Below are 19,066 nucleotides of genomic sequence, written 5' to 3' on the forward strand. Positions count from 1 at the left end.
ACAACAGGAATACAGGGGAAGCCAGGGTGGGTGAAATGTGGTTTAAACGCTGTTCCTCTAAGATGCCGCCACGAAGAATTGATGCTTCTCATCTCTCTCCTTTCCTGTCTGTCTGTCCCTCTCTCTGTCTCCATCACAAAAGAAAAGTAATAAATAAATAAGTAAATAAATAAATGCCATTCTTCACCTTCCTCCCCTAGCCCAGAGGGGCCGGGGTGACCTTTTCAGCCTTTCCTCACACTCTCGCTACACTCGTCCCCATCTCTAAGCATCATCGTTTCACATTATTCTGCATGGTTTTGTATGTATCATACTTCTGCATTCTGCAGCTTGCTTTCCTCCCTTCTCTCAACTTTCTCCATGTTGATATGTTCTTTCTAGTTTCATTTATGTGTCCGTTCTCACTGCTGTGTAGTGTTCTACTGCATTACTGTGCCTAATTTATACATTCTCTTAGTGACATTTAGCTTGTGTCTAACATGTTGCTATTACAAATATTCCTGTAGGTTCCTCCTGGTGCATGAGTGGTGGATAAGAAGTTCTCTAGAGCAAGGCAGGGGTTGGTAAACTTTTTCTGTAAATGACCAGATAGTAAACATTTTAGCTTTGGGAGCTAAAAGGAAAAATGAAAAGAAAAAAAGAAAAAGTAGGTACTTACATAACGAGAGAAAACAATTTTCCATAATTTTTATTTATTTGTTGATTGATTTTACAGAGAGGAGGGGGGAGGGGAGAGAGATGTCAATTTGTTGATTAGCTTATTTATGCATCATTGGTTGATTCTCGTATGTGCCCTGACCAGGATGAAACCCACAGCCTTGGCGTATCAGGATGACGCTCTGACCAACTGAGCTACCCAGCCAAGGCAGAAAGAATCCTTCATTTTAACAAAGAAAATTGCTTTAAAAAACACAAGATTCTGATTCACTTTGAAACAAATCAAGCTTTGCAGGAGCTATGTGTGGAGAAAATGTTACAGCCTTTGGTAAGCCAGGAACCTCACAGCTATCCAGCAAGCAAGGAGACACCCCCGGCCCCAGTTCCTCAGAGCAGGGCTAGGGCTGCGAATAAGTACCAGGAATGTGCTAACAGGCCCGTCCACGTGGCCGGCGGCCCACAGGTGACCTGCATTCCCCCTCCAATCACAGGGCCATGGGGTCTGCGCAGCCGCACTCGGCACTGTGCTCTCACCCGACATCAGGCAGGTCCTGCAGAGCAGCCTGGAGGACACCAACTCCCTCGGTAAGAAAGCCGGTACTCATTTCCCCTTTGGGATAATGTTGGCAGGGCGGGAAGGAGTGAAAAACAGGCTGGGCCAGTGGGATGGTTGGACCAGGGGAAATTAGAAAGTCTTTCTTTTGCCATATGACCAATGAAGTCCCTGAATATCTAACTCCATTTGTGTGAGAAGTGGCAGGAGCCTAAATGTCAGGGAGTGTGGCTACTTTTTCCCTTTGCACCTTTACTCTGTGGAGTTTTTGTTTAAAACGTATGGCCTGGGGCCTTGGGGACTGGGTTTCTGGTAGAACAACTGCTTAATGATTCTGACTGCTCTATCAGGAACGTTTCAGATTTGATTTCCTACTTACCACCAGCAGGAGTTGCATTTAAAGGTCTAACTAATACTGGCAGAGCATTGCTGCTGAGAGACCTTCTCACACTTGACTCAGGGACCAAGGACCAGTTCTAAGAGCCTTGTAACGCCTGCAACTTGACAGCCACGACTTGGCTGAGGAGAACTGGCCACCACCCTGGCTCTCTCACCAAAGCAGAAGCGGGATCTCGTCTCTGGCCACCCTGCTGAGGACTTGGCCGAGTGTGTGGGTCCCTGTGCGAATGTGGAACTGAGACGAGACCTCATGAGGCCCAGTCTTGCTGATGGCACCTCTGACATGGGTTTTAAGGAGAGAAGGACTCCCACATACTAGTCTTTCCACATTCCACACACAAAGGAATCTGTAGGCAGACCATGGCCTGTCTGGGCCGACTTGGGGCAGTTGGGGGCTGTCCACATTCTGGTCCAGGCCCTTCTCCTTGGCTTCACAACAGCCAGGGCCTGGCCCACATGCCCACTGTGAAAAGGGGTGGCTGGCCTGTGGTGGGAGGGTTCAGTTTGCTTCTGGGCCGACTGTCCGAGCACCTTCTGCCTGGCCCAGGCCCAGGCCTGCCCAAACTTGATTTCTGGCGACCTAGGAAAGCCACCTCCTTTTCTTGTAAGGTCTCACACCCTGAGCCTCAGGTCTGGGTGTTCCCAGAGGCCCTACAACAACAGGGCTGCAGAGGAAATCCTGGGGTATGGGTATCCCCAGCTCCCCAGGACCAGCAGTCTTCTGAGCACTGGCTCCGTGGCCAGACCCGCAAAGGCACCCACTGACTTCAGCCTACTCTGAAGTATCACATTCTCTATGTGCTACATATAGCTCTCCTGACCCATGGCCTAACTTTGGTTGGCAAACCATGGCGCACGAGCCACATGCGGCTCTTTGGCCCCTTGAGTGTAGGCGCAAAGGCCAGCTTAGGAGTACCCTAACTAAGATAATAACAATGTACCTACCTATATAGTTTTAAAAATTTGGCTCTCAAAAGAAATTTCAGTCGTTGTACTGTTGATATTTGGCTCTGTTGACTAATGAGTTTGCCGACCACTGGCCTAGACCTAAAATATATTTATATATGTGAGAAGTTAGCATTACATTGGTTTTGTTTTTCATTTTCTAGGCATTTATTACCCCAAATAATGTAATTATTAGGTATGCTAAAGGCAGGTAGCAGTAAGTTTTGATTCTCAGGCAAAAACATTTGAAAAAATCCAGAAAAATATATCTATGGGCTTTTGCCTGTTTCAAAGATGACTAGCCAGACAGACTGCTGAGGAACACGGGTTACTCTGGTTTCCGTGGAAATGCTTTCCCAGGCTAAGCCCTCACTCAGCCAGCAGGGGGCAGAAGAGCCCTATGGGAGATCCAGGCCAGTGCTGTACCTGCTAGAAAAGGTGCGCCTGCCCCATAGCCACGCCTTGGGAAACTTCCACTAGTTGCCCACGTGCTTCTCTACCAGTGTCATTTTCAGGTCTCAGTTAAAAGTGGGAGGCCAGGCAGGACCTGGTGACAGTCTGAACTGAAATGGATCTGTTTTCATTGCTTACTCTGAACTGAAAAAAAAATTTTTCTGGCAAGCTATTGAGCTTGCAATGCAACTTCCACCTCTGAGATCAGACCTTGAGTTGTAGGGGAGAAAGGAATTTACTTGTGAATTGGGGGATGAGAGAACAACCTGGTCCCAGATCCTGCCCAGTCCCCCCCTCATGTGGACAAAGGTCCCTCCCTCTTTGATCTCCTCTCACCTTTCCACTAAAAGGCGGTAGGAAACCACGAGCCCAGAATACGCATGCATTACTCCTCCACTGGGGCTATCAGGTGGAGTAAAAGGGTCCTGTTTGGCTCAAATTATGGGGTTGAGGTGGGAGATTACAAAAACAAAAATGATCATATTGTAGCTCTCTCAAATACAAATTTACTTCCCATGCATGAAAAGAAAGCTGCTTGCTTCCTGCTGACGGGCCTTATACTTACGCTGCTGGGGAAGGAAAGGGGTTGGGAGAGGGGCCTGGCCTCGTGGGCCAGACGCATGCGTCCTGAAGGGTCCCAAGGTCAGTCCCCCTGACACCCAGGGCCCAGGCTGGCCCACTGGGTCCCTACAGAGGGACGTGCGAATTGTTAACAGCCTGAAGATGTGTATGTGTGTGTGTGTGTGTGTGTGTGTGTGTGTGAGAGAGAGAGAGAGAGAGAGAGAGAGCGCACGAGAGCACAGACCAGGTCCTGGCGTCTCAGTGGCTGCTTGAGGATTGCAGGTGAGGACTGGCTGCATCTGGCTGCAGGCCACTGGGCGTCCTGGGGAGCGGTGGCAGGCTCTGGCCCATCTTCATGTTTGGGTGAGCTGGGACCCGACATGAAGGACAAACGGGTTCCAAAATAGAACTGGGAGAGGAAATGCTGATTAGCAGTGAAGGTGGCAGCAGGTAAATGGTGGGCAGGTCCCCCGGAGCCCAGGAAAAGGGCCTTGGGACATGCAAGGACGCTGAGTAGGGAGTCAAGGCGAGGGAGGGAGGTGACTGCTAGTTTCTTACCACTTTGTTCAAGTGCATGAATTTAAACTAAATTCCAACAGCAGTTGCTGGCCCACTTAAGCACTGTACTGCTAGTTTTTCCCGCTAGAGGGCACTCTGACCCCACAGAATAGGCTCATTCACCCCCCAAACCCAGGGATGCAGCTTCCAAGGGGCTCTAGAGAAGGGTCTGTGCCTGGTCAGCGTAAACATTCACAGTATTCCCAGAGAAGGGTGGCGGCTGCCTGCCACCCAGGGAGACAGCCCGGGAGCGCTCATCAGAGGTAAAGAAGAAAAAGGTCACTCTGTTTTTCTTTCTCTGGATGTGCAAGCAATATCACAGAGGGGAGTGTGAGGTTTTCAAGATTTCTGAGCCTGCCACTTAAGTCAGAATCCCTGTTGAGGCCCGAGGCTCCTTGATGATGCTGAGGAAACTGGCAGCTGGCTCCTCGGCCTGCCGGCTCCGGGGCTTGTGACGTTGGCAGTGCCTGGGAATGGCAGAAACGGCATACCAGCACTCCCCGAGGACACCCAGTCACAGCAGCACCCGCTCTGCAGGACGCCTGTCAGCCACTTCACTGGACAGATGACTGCCTTGGCCGCAGAAGCAAAAGGAAACCTTTCCCTGGACAGGGGTTCCCTCTAATCTGCAGGCTGAGAGTGACACCGGCCAGCAGAGGTCCGGCTCCTGAGGAGTGGGGAGCTGACAAGTCCAGAAGCCAGCCGGCTCTGAGCGCCGGGATGGTCCGGATGCAGACAGCAGCGCCTGGGCTTCACCCTGCTTCCACCTCCCCTGCAGGGGCCGCAAATGCACACGCCACGGGACGCGTGCTGGGCGTCCATCCTGGGGCTGCGGGGAGGCCCTGCTTGCTCACAGCAGCTCCTGCTCATCGTTCTCGGAGCCGGAGGGGCCCTGGCGCACCTCCTCGTACCACTTGTTGGTGAGGGTTTTCATCTGGATGCGCCCGTGGTGGAGGTCCTGAGGAGGAACACAACCAAGCCAGCCGGTCAGGGTCAGGGTCGAGGGAGGGAGAGGGCTGCTCTGTTTCCTGTGGGTGCACGGGCCACAGGCAATTTCAAAGCGTTAGCTGACTAACTCAGCTGGGATTCTTCTTTGTGGGGGTGGAGATAACAGGAGGTGTCACTCAAACAGGAGAGTGGGCGGCAGGATGGCATGATGTTAAAACACGTGGCTCTGGAATCAGACCCACTCGGGCTCTACTCCCAGCTTCACCTCCTACTGGCTGTGTGACCTCAGGGGCCCACCTTACCTATCTGGGCCTCAGCCTCCCCAGCTGTCAAGTGAGATAACAGCTGCCTCTGCTGCACGGGTTGTTGGGAGAATGAACCAAGCAATTGTGAACATTTGGTGCAGCACCTGGCTCGTAGTAAGAGCTCACAGCCAGCACTGAGACTGCCAAGGGAGGGAACCGGCTTGGAAACAATGGGGGCATCAGCTGGAGGACCCACCCTCAAGGCCTGCATCGGGTAGGGTGGCTGGGTCAGCAAAGCAGGCCCAAGCTAGCCCCATGAGACTGCCTCACAGGCTGTCGCTCAGAGGCCAGCATGCCCAGAAGGATGGAACAAGGGCCTGAGCCTGGGGCCATTGCCTGTGGTCCCGGCATGTCTGAAATTCCTCAGCTCAGATTCAGTAGTTGATCAATGTCCTGAGTCTATCATCCAGGCAAAGCAAACTGTGTTAACAAGTCTATTATTAAACTAGCACTAAATTCGGCAGCAAAGGAAAAACAGCAGATGCGCTCCTGGGAAGGAGAGCCAAGCGGAGGCGGCGGCCTGGCTGCCTCTCCCCACAGCACGTGCCTTCCCTGCCCCCTGCTGGTCCTGAGGGAGCAGGCAAGGGCCCCCGCTGGGTGGTGCCGGCCTGTGCCCACCTCCTGGGTCAGCCTCCGCGTGAAGAAGGGGTTCAGGTACTTGGCGTCCAGCCACAGGAAGCCTTTGAGGTCCTGCTGCCTGACGTAGTGGGCTTCGTACTCCTCCTCCGTGAGCTCAGACAGGTGCTCCGACTCCACCGTGTTGCCCTGCAGGGGAAGAAGGCCGCTGAGGGTTGGGAGATGGGCTGGCATCTTCCTGGAAGACCCCACACCTTCCAGCCTACCTAGCGGCCCTTCACCTCTGGCCACCAGTGTCCCCAACCCTAACTGCACTTCTGAATCAATTCAGTGTGTCTGTGGGCAGCAGAGGGCTTCCTGGGAGCCTGTAGGGAGGCTGGAAGGTTTGAAAAAATGTGATGGATTCCCGGGAATAAGTCAGAAGTTCTTGGGCTGGGGCTGGGCTTGGTTTGTAAGCATCCAGGAGACTGAGACGCGCAGGTCAGTGCTGGGGGGCGGGGGGGGGGGGGGAGGGACACAGACACAGTCCTGGCAGAGCCAGAGAAACGAAGGGGTGGCTACCCAGGTCTGGAAGGCAAGCAGGTCTCAGGCTCACTGGACCTCAGCCCTGCTCCAGGGTTCCACAGAGCTGGCCTTATGGGAGCTGAACTCAGTATATACTACTTTACCAGAGGGGCTGCTCTCCAGCCACGGGCACCTAATTGGGCCTCCACCGAGGAGCCCCGAGGTACAAGGTTTAGAGGGCTTGTGAATCCACACAACGCTGGGCCCACTCACAGAGTCCCTGACTCAGGAAGTCTGAGACGGGGCCCAGGAATCTGCATTCCTCACAAGTTTCCAGCGACGCTGCTGGTCCAGGAGCCTCAGGTGGGGCCCGCTGATGGAGACGGGCGGTTAAGAGTGCAGGCTCCGGTCCGTGTGACCTTGGCTGTGTGACTGTGCCTCTCTGCATCAGTGCTCTCATCTGCATAACTTAGGGCCTCTGCTTCCTGCAGGTTTTGGGTGACCTGAGACGCTCCGAGGAGACTGTCCTTGGACGTTCCTTGGTCAGCACAGCATGTGTAAACGTGCCACTACCACTAGGACCAGGGGCTCCTGGCAATCTTTCCGGATGCAACTTCTTTCCAGCCCCCCCGCTGGGACCCTGGAGCCCTTCACCCATTCTGACAGCCACCGCAGGTTTCAGAACCGACACTGAGCTTCTGTTAAAAACAGCGTTGGTGGCTGAGGCCAGCAGAGAAGGCCCGAGAAGGGGGAGAGTTGAAGCAGCCGGCAGTCCTCCGGAGATTTCTTCCAGCTGCGCAGGGACAGACTGGACTTTCAGTGAGAAGTGGGCACATCCCCTTTCCAGGTCTCCTGGTTGAGGATTTCTGTGCCATTTGTGACTAATTCAAGTTACTGATGGCCTCAAGTAAGGCAACTAGAAAAAGATGCATTTATGGCAATTCGTGTGTATGGGGGAGGTGGGCGCAGACAGGTGGGAGGAGAGGCAGGGCAGCCTCTGCCGCTGCCCGAGTCCTGTCAGCACATGGAGCTGGGGGGGACACAGGGCAGGGAAGGCATGACCGCAGCTGGCTTGGGCAGGAGGGTGGCTTGGAGGACACAGGGGTGGGCAGACGTATAGGGGGCCTCAGGCTCACTGCAGCTGGGCCCTGGGCACCTCAGACCCAAATCAGGCCCTTGTCTGGCCTCAAAGGAGGGAAGGGGTTCTCATGGCCCTCAAAGCCACCATAAGCACCTTCCCTCACGGGGACCCAAAAGGAGGAGCTCAGTAAACATGGGGGAACGGTGTGAATTTGAACCCTTCCAGTCCTGGGCCCTGATGGGGTAACGCGGTTACTGGCAGGGAGGAATGCTGCTGGGAGAGTCTGACACAGGTCTGAGCTACCCCTCCATGACCTCCATGGCTGTGCCAGGCCAGGAGGCTGGCAGACGAGCTAGAAAGAGCCACACTTCAAAACCTTAGTTCAACCTCCTTGTCATGTTGGGCAACTGTGGGTACGTGTGTGTGGGTGCATGTGGGTGTCCATGCACAGGTGCTGAGGGTTCTCAAATCGTGTCTCATTTACCCATTTCCTGGCCGTCCAACCCTTTGCCCCGCCCGGCCCCACCAAGCACTCACCATCTTCTCCGTCTTGCTGAGGTTGACGTCCTTCTTGTTCCGGCGACGCACCTTGGCGTCCTCGATGTCCATGAGGCGGATGAGGGGCATGGTGCTGCCGCCCAGCAGCAGGATGGTGAAGAGCACGATGATGATGGTGGTGGTGCCGATGAGCTGCCGCTTCTCCATGGGCTCCAGGTCCAGGTGCAGGCTCAGCGCGTAGGGGATGGCGCCCCGCAGGCCTGTCCGGAGTGAGGGGAGTGAGGAGAGACGGAGGGAGGAAAAGGCAGTCGCAATCCTGACTCTGGGGACCCGAGGATGGTCCCGGCACCATGGCCGGTTGAACAGCCTAACAGACCCTTCTGGAGAGCACAGGCCCATCCTGTGAGGCTCTGGGTGCAAGAAAGGCGGGCCGCAGGGGAGTGGGGCCCAGGTGGAAGCTTGTCCCCACCTCACAGCGCGGTTGAGCCGAGCACATGAGGTGCCCTGTCCAGGCTGTGTGTGTGTGTGTGTGTGTGTGTGTGTGTGTGTGAGAGAGAGAGAGAGAGAGAGAGAGAGAGAGTGATTATGAAGTCCGACACATCTTAGAAATAATGACAGCTAGTGCAAACCGAACCCTCCCGTGTGTGAGCCAGGCCCTGTGCTGCATGCCCGCGGTGCACGGTCTCATTGATCTTCACAGGAAACGCTGTAAAGCAGGTCCTCTCGTTCTCCACTGCCTGCAGATGAGGAGCTGAGACCGGGAGAACAGCGTCTCCCAGGGCCACACAGCTTTAAAGGCAACAGCACAGAACGCAGTTCTGTCCAGTGCCCCCTGCGTGGCTCCTGGCAGCACTGCAGGCTTGGGAACTTGTATTAGTTTTGCCTGATGAGGAACACTTGTTTTGAAAGGGCTCTAGGCACACATGCCCTCTGCACTGTGTGTGCCACTGTAAGAGAAGTATCTTCCCTCCCCTGTTCATTCAAGACTGGACTTACCACTAAACCACATGATGAACATCATCTTCGGCGTGATTTTATGATCACGGAAGAAGTTCAGAAGGTAGGAAAGAGGGAAAATGTTCACTGCTCTGCCGAACAGCACAAGCACCTGTTAAAGCAACAAACCAAGTCTTAGGCGGAAACCTCTGGCTCTTCAAGTTGAAGCTTGCTGAAGCTCCCACAGGCCTTGTAGCACACCCACTATAAACAGCACTCCCGTGATTATAAAAGGCATGAATAACAATGCTAGTCAGAAACCCAGTTGGGGGGTGTTGTCCTCATTGCCTCGTTTCTATTGTGTTGGGAAAGGATAAAGCTTTGTATGTTACATCTCAGTAGTCAGCAAGAGAAGACTAACAGGGTATCAGCCATGGCTTTAGTAATGAGACCAGAACAGAACCAAATGCCAGGAGGCCATACTAGAGTACCCAGAGATTAATTTAAGGGCAATCACACTCCTCCAGAGGTGCTCAACCATGGGACAGCGCTGTGCTAAGCTGTGCTAATGGTTCCCAACAGGCTGGCTCTGGAGGGCAGACAAGGTGTTCTGCCTCTCCCATGGGGGCCCTAGCCCTCAGGGAAAGGAGGAAAGACTAAGAAGGGCCAACCCAGCCACATCCACCTGGCTCTCCAAGCAAAAGGAGTGCCTTGGTAGATTCTAAAGGGCTCACACAACCCAGCCAGTTGCCTGCCATGGCTTTTTCTTTTTTCTTTTTGTAATGTTTATTGATTTTAGCGAGAGGGAGAGAGACCCACACACAGGAACAGCGATCTGTTCTGTATGTGCCATGACTGGGGACTGAACTGGCAACCTCTGCACTTCAGCATGATGCTCTAACCAACTGAGCCATCTGGTCAGGGCTATCATGGTTTTTTGTTCCTAACCATCTCCAAAGGCATATTGGTCTTAACCAAATATAGCTTAATGTGAAGTTTAAATCTTATCCAAGTGGATTTTTAGAGCTACTTGTTAGTTTATTTCCATTTTTTAATCTTGAAAAGGATAATATACACACATCCTGTAGGCTCTAAGTTTATCCTTTTAACCAGCACCAACTGAGTGTGCTTTGGAGCGTGTGCCTTGGATGGGCAAGTTCATGACGGCTCTCATCATCTAACATTTATATGCCAGACAATGTGCTAAGCATTTTATATGCATTATCTTGTTAAATTTAGATTCTGCAATGGTCTTATGAAGTAGGTATTACCGTCTCCATTTTAGAGACAAGGAAATGAAGACATAAAGAAGTAACTGACCCAAGCTGATCCAGGCAGGAAGTGGGGGAGCCAAGTGTCAAACCTGGTTCGGTCCGCAAAGCCCCTGCCCTCAACCACAGAGCAGAGGTAATCAATCCATCTGCAGAGCACAGGCTGCCCCCGGGAGCGGCCGGCCAGCTGTGTGCCCAGGGCAAACCGAATCACCCACCACTCCCGGGCATCTTCTACTTTCCCTCCCAGCCTGTGGCTGACAGTCACCTCCCTATTTCACCTCTGGAACCCGATCTTCCATTCCTACACTTGAGTTTCAGGTTTGACCAAAAGTGGCCCCTTTTACCCAGTGACCTCACTAAAGACTATTATACCTTCTGAAAAGACTTGCTGCTGTCCTCTTGTCCTAAAACCCGAGTTTGGAGGACAGCTAACAGTGACAGAAGCCACATGCTCTTGCTGACTGAGAGGTGAAAGCACCCAGATCGTAAGGAGAAACCTCTTTCTTCTTAGGGCTCCTTATCTTGTCTGGGTCTCTGTCCCCATATGCCCAATAGGTAGGCCTCCCTGGTGTGCACATGGTAGATGACTGTGCAAAATAAAAAGTTTGCCTCTTAATACTTGTATTTTGGTAAGTGGAGTTGGTAATAATAGTTAACTGAAATATAACTCAACAGTGCTAAGGTATATTTCCTAAGTGCCTTAAGTAACATAGGAGCTAAAAAGACGACAGAGATCGGATTCGGGGTTGGAGTGGGAATCAGCAGGAGGCCTGTGGGAGATGAGCTCATTCCGAGGGACTGGACTAGAGACACAGGAGGACACAGACAAGTGACCCGGGAACAACAGGCAAAATGCCCAAACTGTTTGTCATTCATGTCACTTTGATCAGATGCTTGAGAGCTAGACCTTGCTTTTAAATGCTAAGCTTTTATTTTCTCCCACAAGGATTTTATTCTACTGCAAATGATTAAGCTGCTACTTTCCTTTTTTAGAGGTGTATTTTAATTTGTCTCCTACTGCCACCCCCAGTCCAATTAAAACAGTTTCCCAAACCTTCTTGATGGTAAGAATCACCTGGGGTGAGTCCCCTGGATGAATCTCCAGGGAGCTAAGGGCCTGGTCATCTCTACGCTACCCAGTGGTCAAGGTCATGCTTATGAAAGGACACATCTGGAGAGAACCACAGTAAGAAATACATGCGTGATAAATTATCCAGAAAACACAAAACAAGAGAAAGAATCATCCTCAGTTCTGCAAGCACTGGGAACATTTGGCTAAATTTTTTCTTTTTTCTATGCATAATGTTTTTTACATGGTTATGCTCAATTATATATTCAATTCTGAAATCTGCTTTACCACCTAACATAAAAACACATAAACTTGTACTTTTATTTTTTAAGCAATTTTTAAAATTCATTTTAGAGGAGAGAGAGAAAGAAGGGGGAGGGAAGGAGCTAGAAGCATCAACTCCCATATGTGCTTTGACCAGGTAAGTCTGGGGTTTCGAACTGGCGACCTCAGCGTTCCAGTGTTGATGCTTTATCCGCTGCGCCACCACAGGTCACATTAAACTTGTACTTTTAAAAGAAGACCGTAGGGCCTGACCAGGCGGTGGTGCAGTGGATAGAGCGTTGGACTGGGATGTGGAGGACCCAGGTTCAAGATCCCAAGGTCGCCAGCTTGAGCACGGGCTCATATGGTTTGAGCAAGGCTCACCAGCTTGGACCTAAGGTCGCTGGCTCGAGCAAGGGGTCACTCCGTCTGTTGTACCCCCCCCCCCCAGTCAAGGCACATATGAGAAATCAATCAATGAACAAACAACCAAGGAGCCGCAATGAAGAGTTGATGTTTTTCGTCTCTCTCCTTTCCTCTCTGTCCCTATCTGTCCCTCTCTCTGTCTCTGCCAAAAAATAAAAAAATAAAAGAAGACCATGGGTCTGACCAGGCTGTGGTGCAGTGGATAGAGTGTGGGATTGGGACACGGAGGACCCAAGTTTGAAACCCCAACGTCATTGGCTTGAGCGCAGGTTCACTAGCTAGAGCGCGGGGTCGCCGGCTTGAGCAGGGGTTCACTGGCTTGGCTGTAGACCCACAGAAAAGGCACATATGAGAAAGCAATCAATGAACAACTAAGGTGCTGCAACGAAGAACTGATGATTGATGCTTCTCATCTCTCTCCGTTCCTGTCTGTATGTCCCTCTCTGTCTCTCTTGCCAAAAAATAAAAAAAGACCATGGCCCTGGCCAAGTAGCTCAATTGGTTAGTGGGTCATCCCGATATGCCAGGGTTGTGGGTTCAAATTCTGGTCAGGGCACATACAAGAATCCACCAATGAATGCATAAATGAGTGGAACAACAAATTGATGTTTCTCTCTTTGCCTTCCTCCTCTCTCTCTCTCAAATCAATCAAAAAGAAGAAGAAGGCTATAACATTCAAAGCCATATAAAAAGAAGCAAAATTTCTTTTCTGGGGATATTCAGTCACTTAATTCCATCCCTTTATTTTTATGTTTGTGACTTTTTTCTTAAAAGAAACTTTAAACAGAAGAGCGTCTATGTAGCTGTTGACTTTGAACAGTTTAACAGTTACATAAATGAATCCAGAACAAGTGGTTATTGAGTTATGAATAAGTAATTAAATTTAAAAAAACAAACAAGGAAAATACTTACTATGCACCAGACGACAAAGGAAATTTCAAACTTGTGAGGAAAACTAAAAATGGACAGGCCAAGAAATGCAAACACACATGTTTCTGAAACAAACCAAAGAATAGATTATTCAGCCCCAACTATTTCTTGCAATACAGTCCTAGGCTGTTAAGCAAGCAAACATTCACAAGACCGACTCCAATATAACACTTTGCTTATTTTCTGGAATATCCTGCAACCAATACTTGGTAAAGCTTGTACTACGATTCTCCCATTCTTTTCTGTCACACAAGCAATGTGCGCTTGCTATTCAGAATCTCCTAATTTAATGAGGCAACTGGTGTATACTCGTGCATATAAGTACTCAGTCCATTTGCTGAACACTGTGAGTAGCAAGGATCCCGACTGCCAGCAAAGTGGCAAAAATTCAGAACCAATGGCTGCAGACGCCACATGACTAGTGTGAAAGGGCCCTTTGTTACCTTCCTTGCCAGAGCAGACAAAGCCAAGTGATTGACCTCACATACTTAATGTCGCCACAGGTTTAGAGGCTGGCTCACACCCTGCAGGCTTTGCAGGAAGAGGGAGATACATTTCCAGCTGTTGGCTCCACTCCACAAGTTAAAACGAGCCTGACATTTATGCTCCTTGTACAAGCAGTTGCTGTGTATCTTAAGGAAAGGTACCTTATACATTTTCAGCACTAGGCTCCCTGCTTAAACTGTGACGCCCCCCAGAACAGCCTCATAATCAGGAGAAAATACCATAACTTTAAAATAGTTAAACATTTCGGCCATGTTTTTTCCTTCAATGTGTGTCCCTTTAAAACAAGTCACAAGCTGGACAGCAGACTCATTTGTTTCCTCCTTGAATTTTTTTCTGATCCATTAAATATATTTTTGTGGTTTTTTCCAAATCAGCTCATTTAGAACACACTGAGATCTACATTATGCTTTTTTATTGCAGCATAAATTCTATACAGAGTGGGCAAAAGTCAGTTTACAGTTGTGAGTACACAAAACAGTTTATTCTTGTATTATTATTATTATATTATTTTCCACATGGACAACTGTGAGCCTACTTTTGCCCAACCCTGTATGGGTATGTCATGGTTAATTTAACAAATCTTTTGTTGATGCTTATTTTGACTGTTTCTACTTCTAATAATACAAACTACAAATAACAATACAAATTCCTGGTGGTAGCATTGTGGGTCAAAGAGCATGCGCTTTTGAAATTCAGACATGCCACCAATAACCCTCCAAAGAGAGGGCATTATATGCACGCCCATCAGCAGGGCCTGTTTTCCATAGACCTGTGCCGGAGGTGGGAATTCTCAAACTTAAAATTTACTACCTGAAGCCCTGGCCGGTTGGCTCAGTGGTAGAGCGTCGGCCTAGCGTGCGGAGGACCCGGGTTCGATTCCCGGCCAGGGCACACAGGAGAAGCGCCCATTTGCTTCTCCACCCCTCCGCCGTGCTTTCCTCTCTGTCTCTCTCTTCCCCTCCCGCAGCCAAGGCTCCATTGGAGCAAAGATGGCCCGGGCGCTGGGGATGGCTCTGTGGCCTCTGCCTCAGGCGCTAGAGTGGCTCTGGTTGCAACATGGCGACGCCCAGGATGGGCAGAGCATCGCCCCCTGGTGGGCAGAGCGTCGTCCCATGGTGGGCGTGCCGGGTGGATCCCGGTCGGGCACATGCGGGAGTCTGTCTGACTGTCTCTCCCTGTTTCCAGCTTCAGAAAAATGAAAAAAAAAAAAAAATTTACTACCTGTAATGGGTACAAAATAGAATTTGATGGATGTTTTCCTATATACTTCTTTAATTATGAAAGTCCAGGTCAAAGTCTTTAGCCATGACTTTCTGAGAGGGGTGCTTTGGGAAAAATACCCACTGGACCAGAGACAGACCTGGATTCAGAGTCAGCTTCTGAGCCATGAAACTGTGGGGCAAGTCTCCTTATCCATGAAATGAAGTCTCTGCACAGCCTGCCCCTGCTTCCGAGCATGTGACAGCGTGGAGCGCATGCTTCAACATGAGACAAGCCCCCGGAAAGGCCAGGGGAGATGCTGATGGTGACGGCCAGGGCACAGGCTCTTGGGCACCAGTGCAAAGGGACAGTGTGAGGATGGTCCCTTCACCCCCAGGTATAAAGTGGGGAGGAGGTATGTGGGGGAAATAGCCATCCTGGTGGACGCCAGCCCAGCCAGGACACTTCCTCAACTTGTCTTTTAAGATGCTCTTGTGAACAAAGGGGTCTGTGGAAAAGTTTGAAAAATGCTGTAACTATATTGCGCTCTCAGAAGTGCGCAATGCATGCTAGCTGAAGTCTTGCAGTTCAGAAACCGGTTACTCTATTTACCCCAGGATTTCCCAAACTCGTCTTTGACTATGGGGTCTTTATTCAGCTAATCCTCATCAATATCAGTTCCAAGGAAAACATTTTTGGGAATCTCACTTTAATACGTTCATAAATAGTAGTTCTCATTATTTTTGCTTTTAAAATTGTATGTGTCAAATGTTCCATTTGTTAGGTATTAGGTTAGTTTATGGAATTTGAAAGCCAGAGTAACAAACAGAGGGTAAGGGAGCAGTTTCTGGCCCTGAGGGATCCCGCTGTCTCTTCTGCCAGGGAAAAGTCTGACTCCTAAAACAAGGTAAGAAGAGCGATCAACTCTGGGGAGGCCCTGGACCGCAGAGAAGCAGAACTCACCGCACAAGAAGGCCACGGTCCGGAGGGTTTGCTGCATGAGGATCTGGGTGACCGGGGACAGGTTATGGTGCGTATAGTGGGACATCACGATGCCTGAGAACAGGATGGCCATGATGCCTGCATAGGGACAAGTAGGAAAAGTGCCCAGATATGAATAGAGCAGAAGAGCACCTGCCATGCGACCCACAAATAAAATGTCACACTTCCTACAAGTTCTCGGAGCTTACAGGGTTACAGGTTTTAAGAAAAAGGAGTAGAGACTAATACTCGAGACCTCCCAGAGGCTGCAGAGAAATGCTCAGGGCCCCTTCTGCCTGGGAGCTTCACTATCAGTTGGCTGACCTTAGGCCAAGTTCCTGCCCCCCCAAGCCTCAGTTTTCTCAGCTGAACAGTAGAATTAATAGTACCCACTATGAACTGTTAGCAGGGTAATGAAGATAGCCATGCAAAGTGCCCATCATCGGCAGGTGTGGGCTGTCACTGCTATCCACAGATAGGAGGGGGCAGATGAGCCACTCTTGGTGAGAAAGAAAGCCTAAAAATCTGGGTAGATTTTCATTTACTTTGATATGCTTTTCCTTAATTTTGAATTTCACTGTAATCGCCGTGAAATACTCTTAAAATATAAAAGGAGAGATGTGTTATAACACACATATTAAAGAGAGGTCTCCTCTTGAAAGCTCCCCATGAGGGCTTACTGCCTCCACTGTTCACTAAGGTGTGGAGTCTCAACACTGCCTGCCGCCCCCTCACCCGGAGGCACTTCGCATGGGTTTCCTCTCAGAGTCTCTCGGTCTGGGGTCTCTATTTCACGCAAGGAAGCTGACGTTTTTACAAAGTCACTAAATAAGCCAAAATATATATGAACTGCAAGTCAGACTTTATAAGGGAAATTTTAACTCTTTCTGCCACTTTGTAGAAACAGGGATTACTAGGGAACTTTCCATTTATAAAAGGGTGAAAATTTATAGAGTTGCATCACAGACATTTCAACAGCTAAGCTTACTGTATACACCACATCCTACAAGACAGAGGAAGACCTACTCTGTGTTGCCCAACAGGCATCTATCTGCTGGCCTGAGTGACACCGGGCGCTGGGACATTCTATCTCCCCTTAGGAAACAGCGAATTCTTTGTTCTCTCATTTTCCTGTACAAAGGCTGCGAGACGGGGACATTCCAGCGACGCTGCCCACAGCCACACCCGACAGATGGGCAAAGGACCGGAGTGGCGGGAGACTTCTGCACTCGCCACGCAGCGGACAGAGCAGCCTCAGGGTCTTTCCGAGCCACTGCTCTGTGACAGCAAACCTCCCCGGGTTCTCCCAGTATGTTCCCGCAGACAACTACCTGGAGGGCTGACCTTTCCTGATCCTGTAACAACACCATCAGGAGGCAAGGCAACGGGAGGCAGAGATGGCTGTCTTTGGCCCCACTAGTGTGGACAGCAGAGGTTCTTAAGGAAACAAATCCCTACAAACAGAAAACACTGCCTCTCTGCAGGAAAGAAAAATACTCCCGTTTTAACCACAAATGACAATTGGATGTATGAAATATATCTTTGCCACTAGGTACTCAGTGTTCAGCTCAAGGGGAGAACAATTTAGAAAAACAGAGGTAAAAATAGCTAGGCTAGCGCCAACCAAATGACTCACAGACAATGTTTATGCGAGCGCCAAAATTTAGGAAAGACAAGAAAAACTTGGAGGTATGAAATTATCCAAGAAATGTGGCTTGGGATTTAAAACAAAACAAAACAAAAAACAACTCAATGTTTACGAGTTCTCCAGTGAAATGGACAGAGTTCTCTCTGCTTCCTCCGTGGCAAGATCTACTCACAGAGCACCCACGTGTGATTCCAGAAAGTGATCTGTGGAAAGACTTCTGTTCAATGGAGTCATTAAAAACCACCAGGGACTTCCACTTTGCCCCTTAGGAAATAATTGCTGTGCAAATTGCTATCCTGCCATCAACAACTAGAAAACTTGATAGAAGATATAAAATAAAACCATCTTCTGACATTGGGTGCCGGGCAGGGTAAAAGACAAACAAACAAGGGGCCATATCTACTCCAGGCCCAGGCCCAGCTTACAGCCTGAACGTCATTTCCAGGTTGGGCTTCCCCAACCTGAGCCCAGCAGTCTCAGTCTTACTGAGCAGAGGAGACAGATGAGGGCTGGGGGAGGCCAGAGAGGCTAGAACACCAGAGAGAAGAAGCTACACAGAAAGAGAGCTCCTGAGAGCTACAATCAAGTCCCCCTGAATCTTGGACTGATTTGATCTGTACACACATGGGGTGAGATCCCAGAGGCTGGGAAAGAATCACTAAAAAGCAACAGGATGAGCTATTCCCAAAGCACATGCAAGGCTGGGAAGAGTGTGTGTTTCCAAGGCCAGAGTGGAGTGACCGTGTAGTCCACAGGACATGAGGTCGAGTCCTCAGAAGGGCAATGCATTAGTTCCTAGTGCTACTCTGGACCTGCCTTGACAAAGTTTAAAATTAAATCTCAAAAGGATTAAACTGATTCCAGGAAACTTAGATATATGGCAGAAGAAAACCCAAAACTCTGTGAAGAATACACTAAAATCTATTAATCAACAGCGTAACTTCACAATGACTGGCATCCAATCAAAAATTAATATGCAAACAAAGAGCAGCTATACATGACTTTTAAAGATTTTTTAAAATTCATTTTAGAGAGAAGAGAGAGAGTGTGTGTGTGTGTGTGTGTGTGTGAGAGAGAGAGAGAGAGAGAGAGAAGGGGGGAGGAGCAGGAAGCATCAACTTCCATATGTGCCTTGACCAGGCAAGCCCAGGGTTTCGAACCAGCGACCTCAGCATTTCAGGTTAATGCTTTATCCACTGTGCCACAACAGGTCAGGCTATACATGGTTTTTAAACAAAAGAAAACTAGTTAACAAAAACAGACCTAGAATTGACATAGATGAAGGAATTAGCAAACAAGGATATTAAAATAGCCGTTATAAATAGGTTCCATGTGCTCAAGAATGTAGACACAATCATGACTATGATAGATGCAAAACACGATGTCACTCAAGAATGTTATGATAACGGAAGGAAATAAGACACAAAAGACTGCATACTATAAGACCTCACTTATACACTATTATGGAAAAAGAAAACTATAGTGATAGAATGCAGCTCATGCGTGCCAGGCAGTCTGACCCCACCGTTGGTGGGAAGGCTCTTCAGAGCCCTTGTTCTAGCAAAGAGGCAAACCTGGAGGTGATACTGTGATCTCTGCTACAGGATGGTCAGTAAAGAGAAATGTGACCGATTACATGGAGGCCCTGGTCTAAACCCAGATGTATCCCTAGAGGGCCAGTAGATTCCCTTTGTTGCTTAAGCTCTTCTGAGTTGTGACTGTCTCTTGTGATTGAAAGTGATCCAATGGACAAAACCTCTCTCACCAGACAGGATAACGAGCCATCACTCAGC

The 19,066-nt window shown here is 49.6% G+C and overlaps 1 protein-coding gene across 3 annotated transcripts in view; it reads right to left on the minus strand.

Moving 5' to 3' along the window:
• Positions 1-3,490: 3,490 nt before the first annotated feature.
• SLC9A8 (solute carrier family 9 member A8) overlaps positions 3,491-19,066 on the minus strand; it is a 62,890-nt gene continuing 47,314 nt past the window's right edge. For all 3 annotated transcript variants that reach the window (XM_066234253.1, XM_066234254.1, XM_066234252.1), the window contains 6 exons: positions 15,608-15,724; positions 12,920-13,002; positions 9,035-9,146; positions 8,078-8,298; positions 5,998-6,144; positions 3,491-5,084 (listed from right to left, as the gene is read on the minus strand). In XM_066234253.1, coding sequence (XP_066090350.1) covers positions 4,977-5,084; positions 5,998-6,144; positions 8,078-8,298; positions 9,035-9,146; positions 12,920-13,002; positions 15,608-15,724 — 788 coding nt within the window. In that variant the 3' untranslated portion in view covers positions 3,491-4,976. The remainder of the gene's footprint in view (positions 5,085-5,997; positions 6,145-8,077; positions 8,299-9,034; positions 9,147-12,919; positions 13,003-15,607; positions 15,725-19,066) is intronic.

The sequence above is a fragment of the Saccopteryx bilineata genome, chromosome 6 (assembly GCF_036850765.1).
Source record: "Saccopteryx bilineata isolate mSacBil1 chromosome 6, mSacBil1_pri_phased_curated, whole genome shotgun sequence".
Lineage (NCBI taxonomy): Eukaryota > Metazoa > Chordata > Mammalia > Chiroptera > Emballonuridae > Saccopteryx > Saccopteryx bilineata.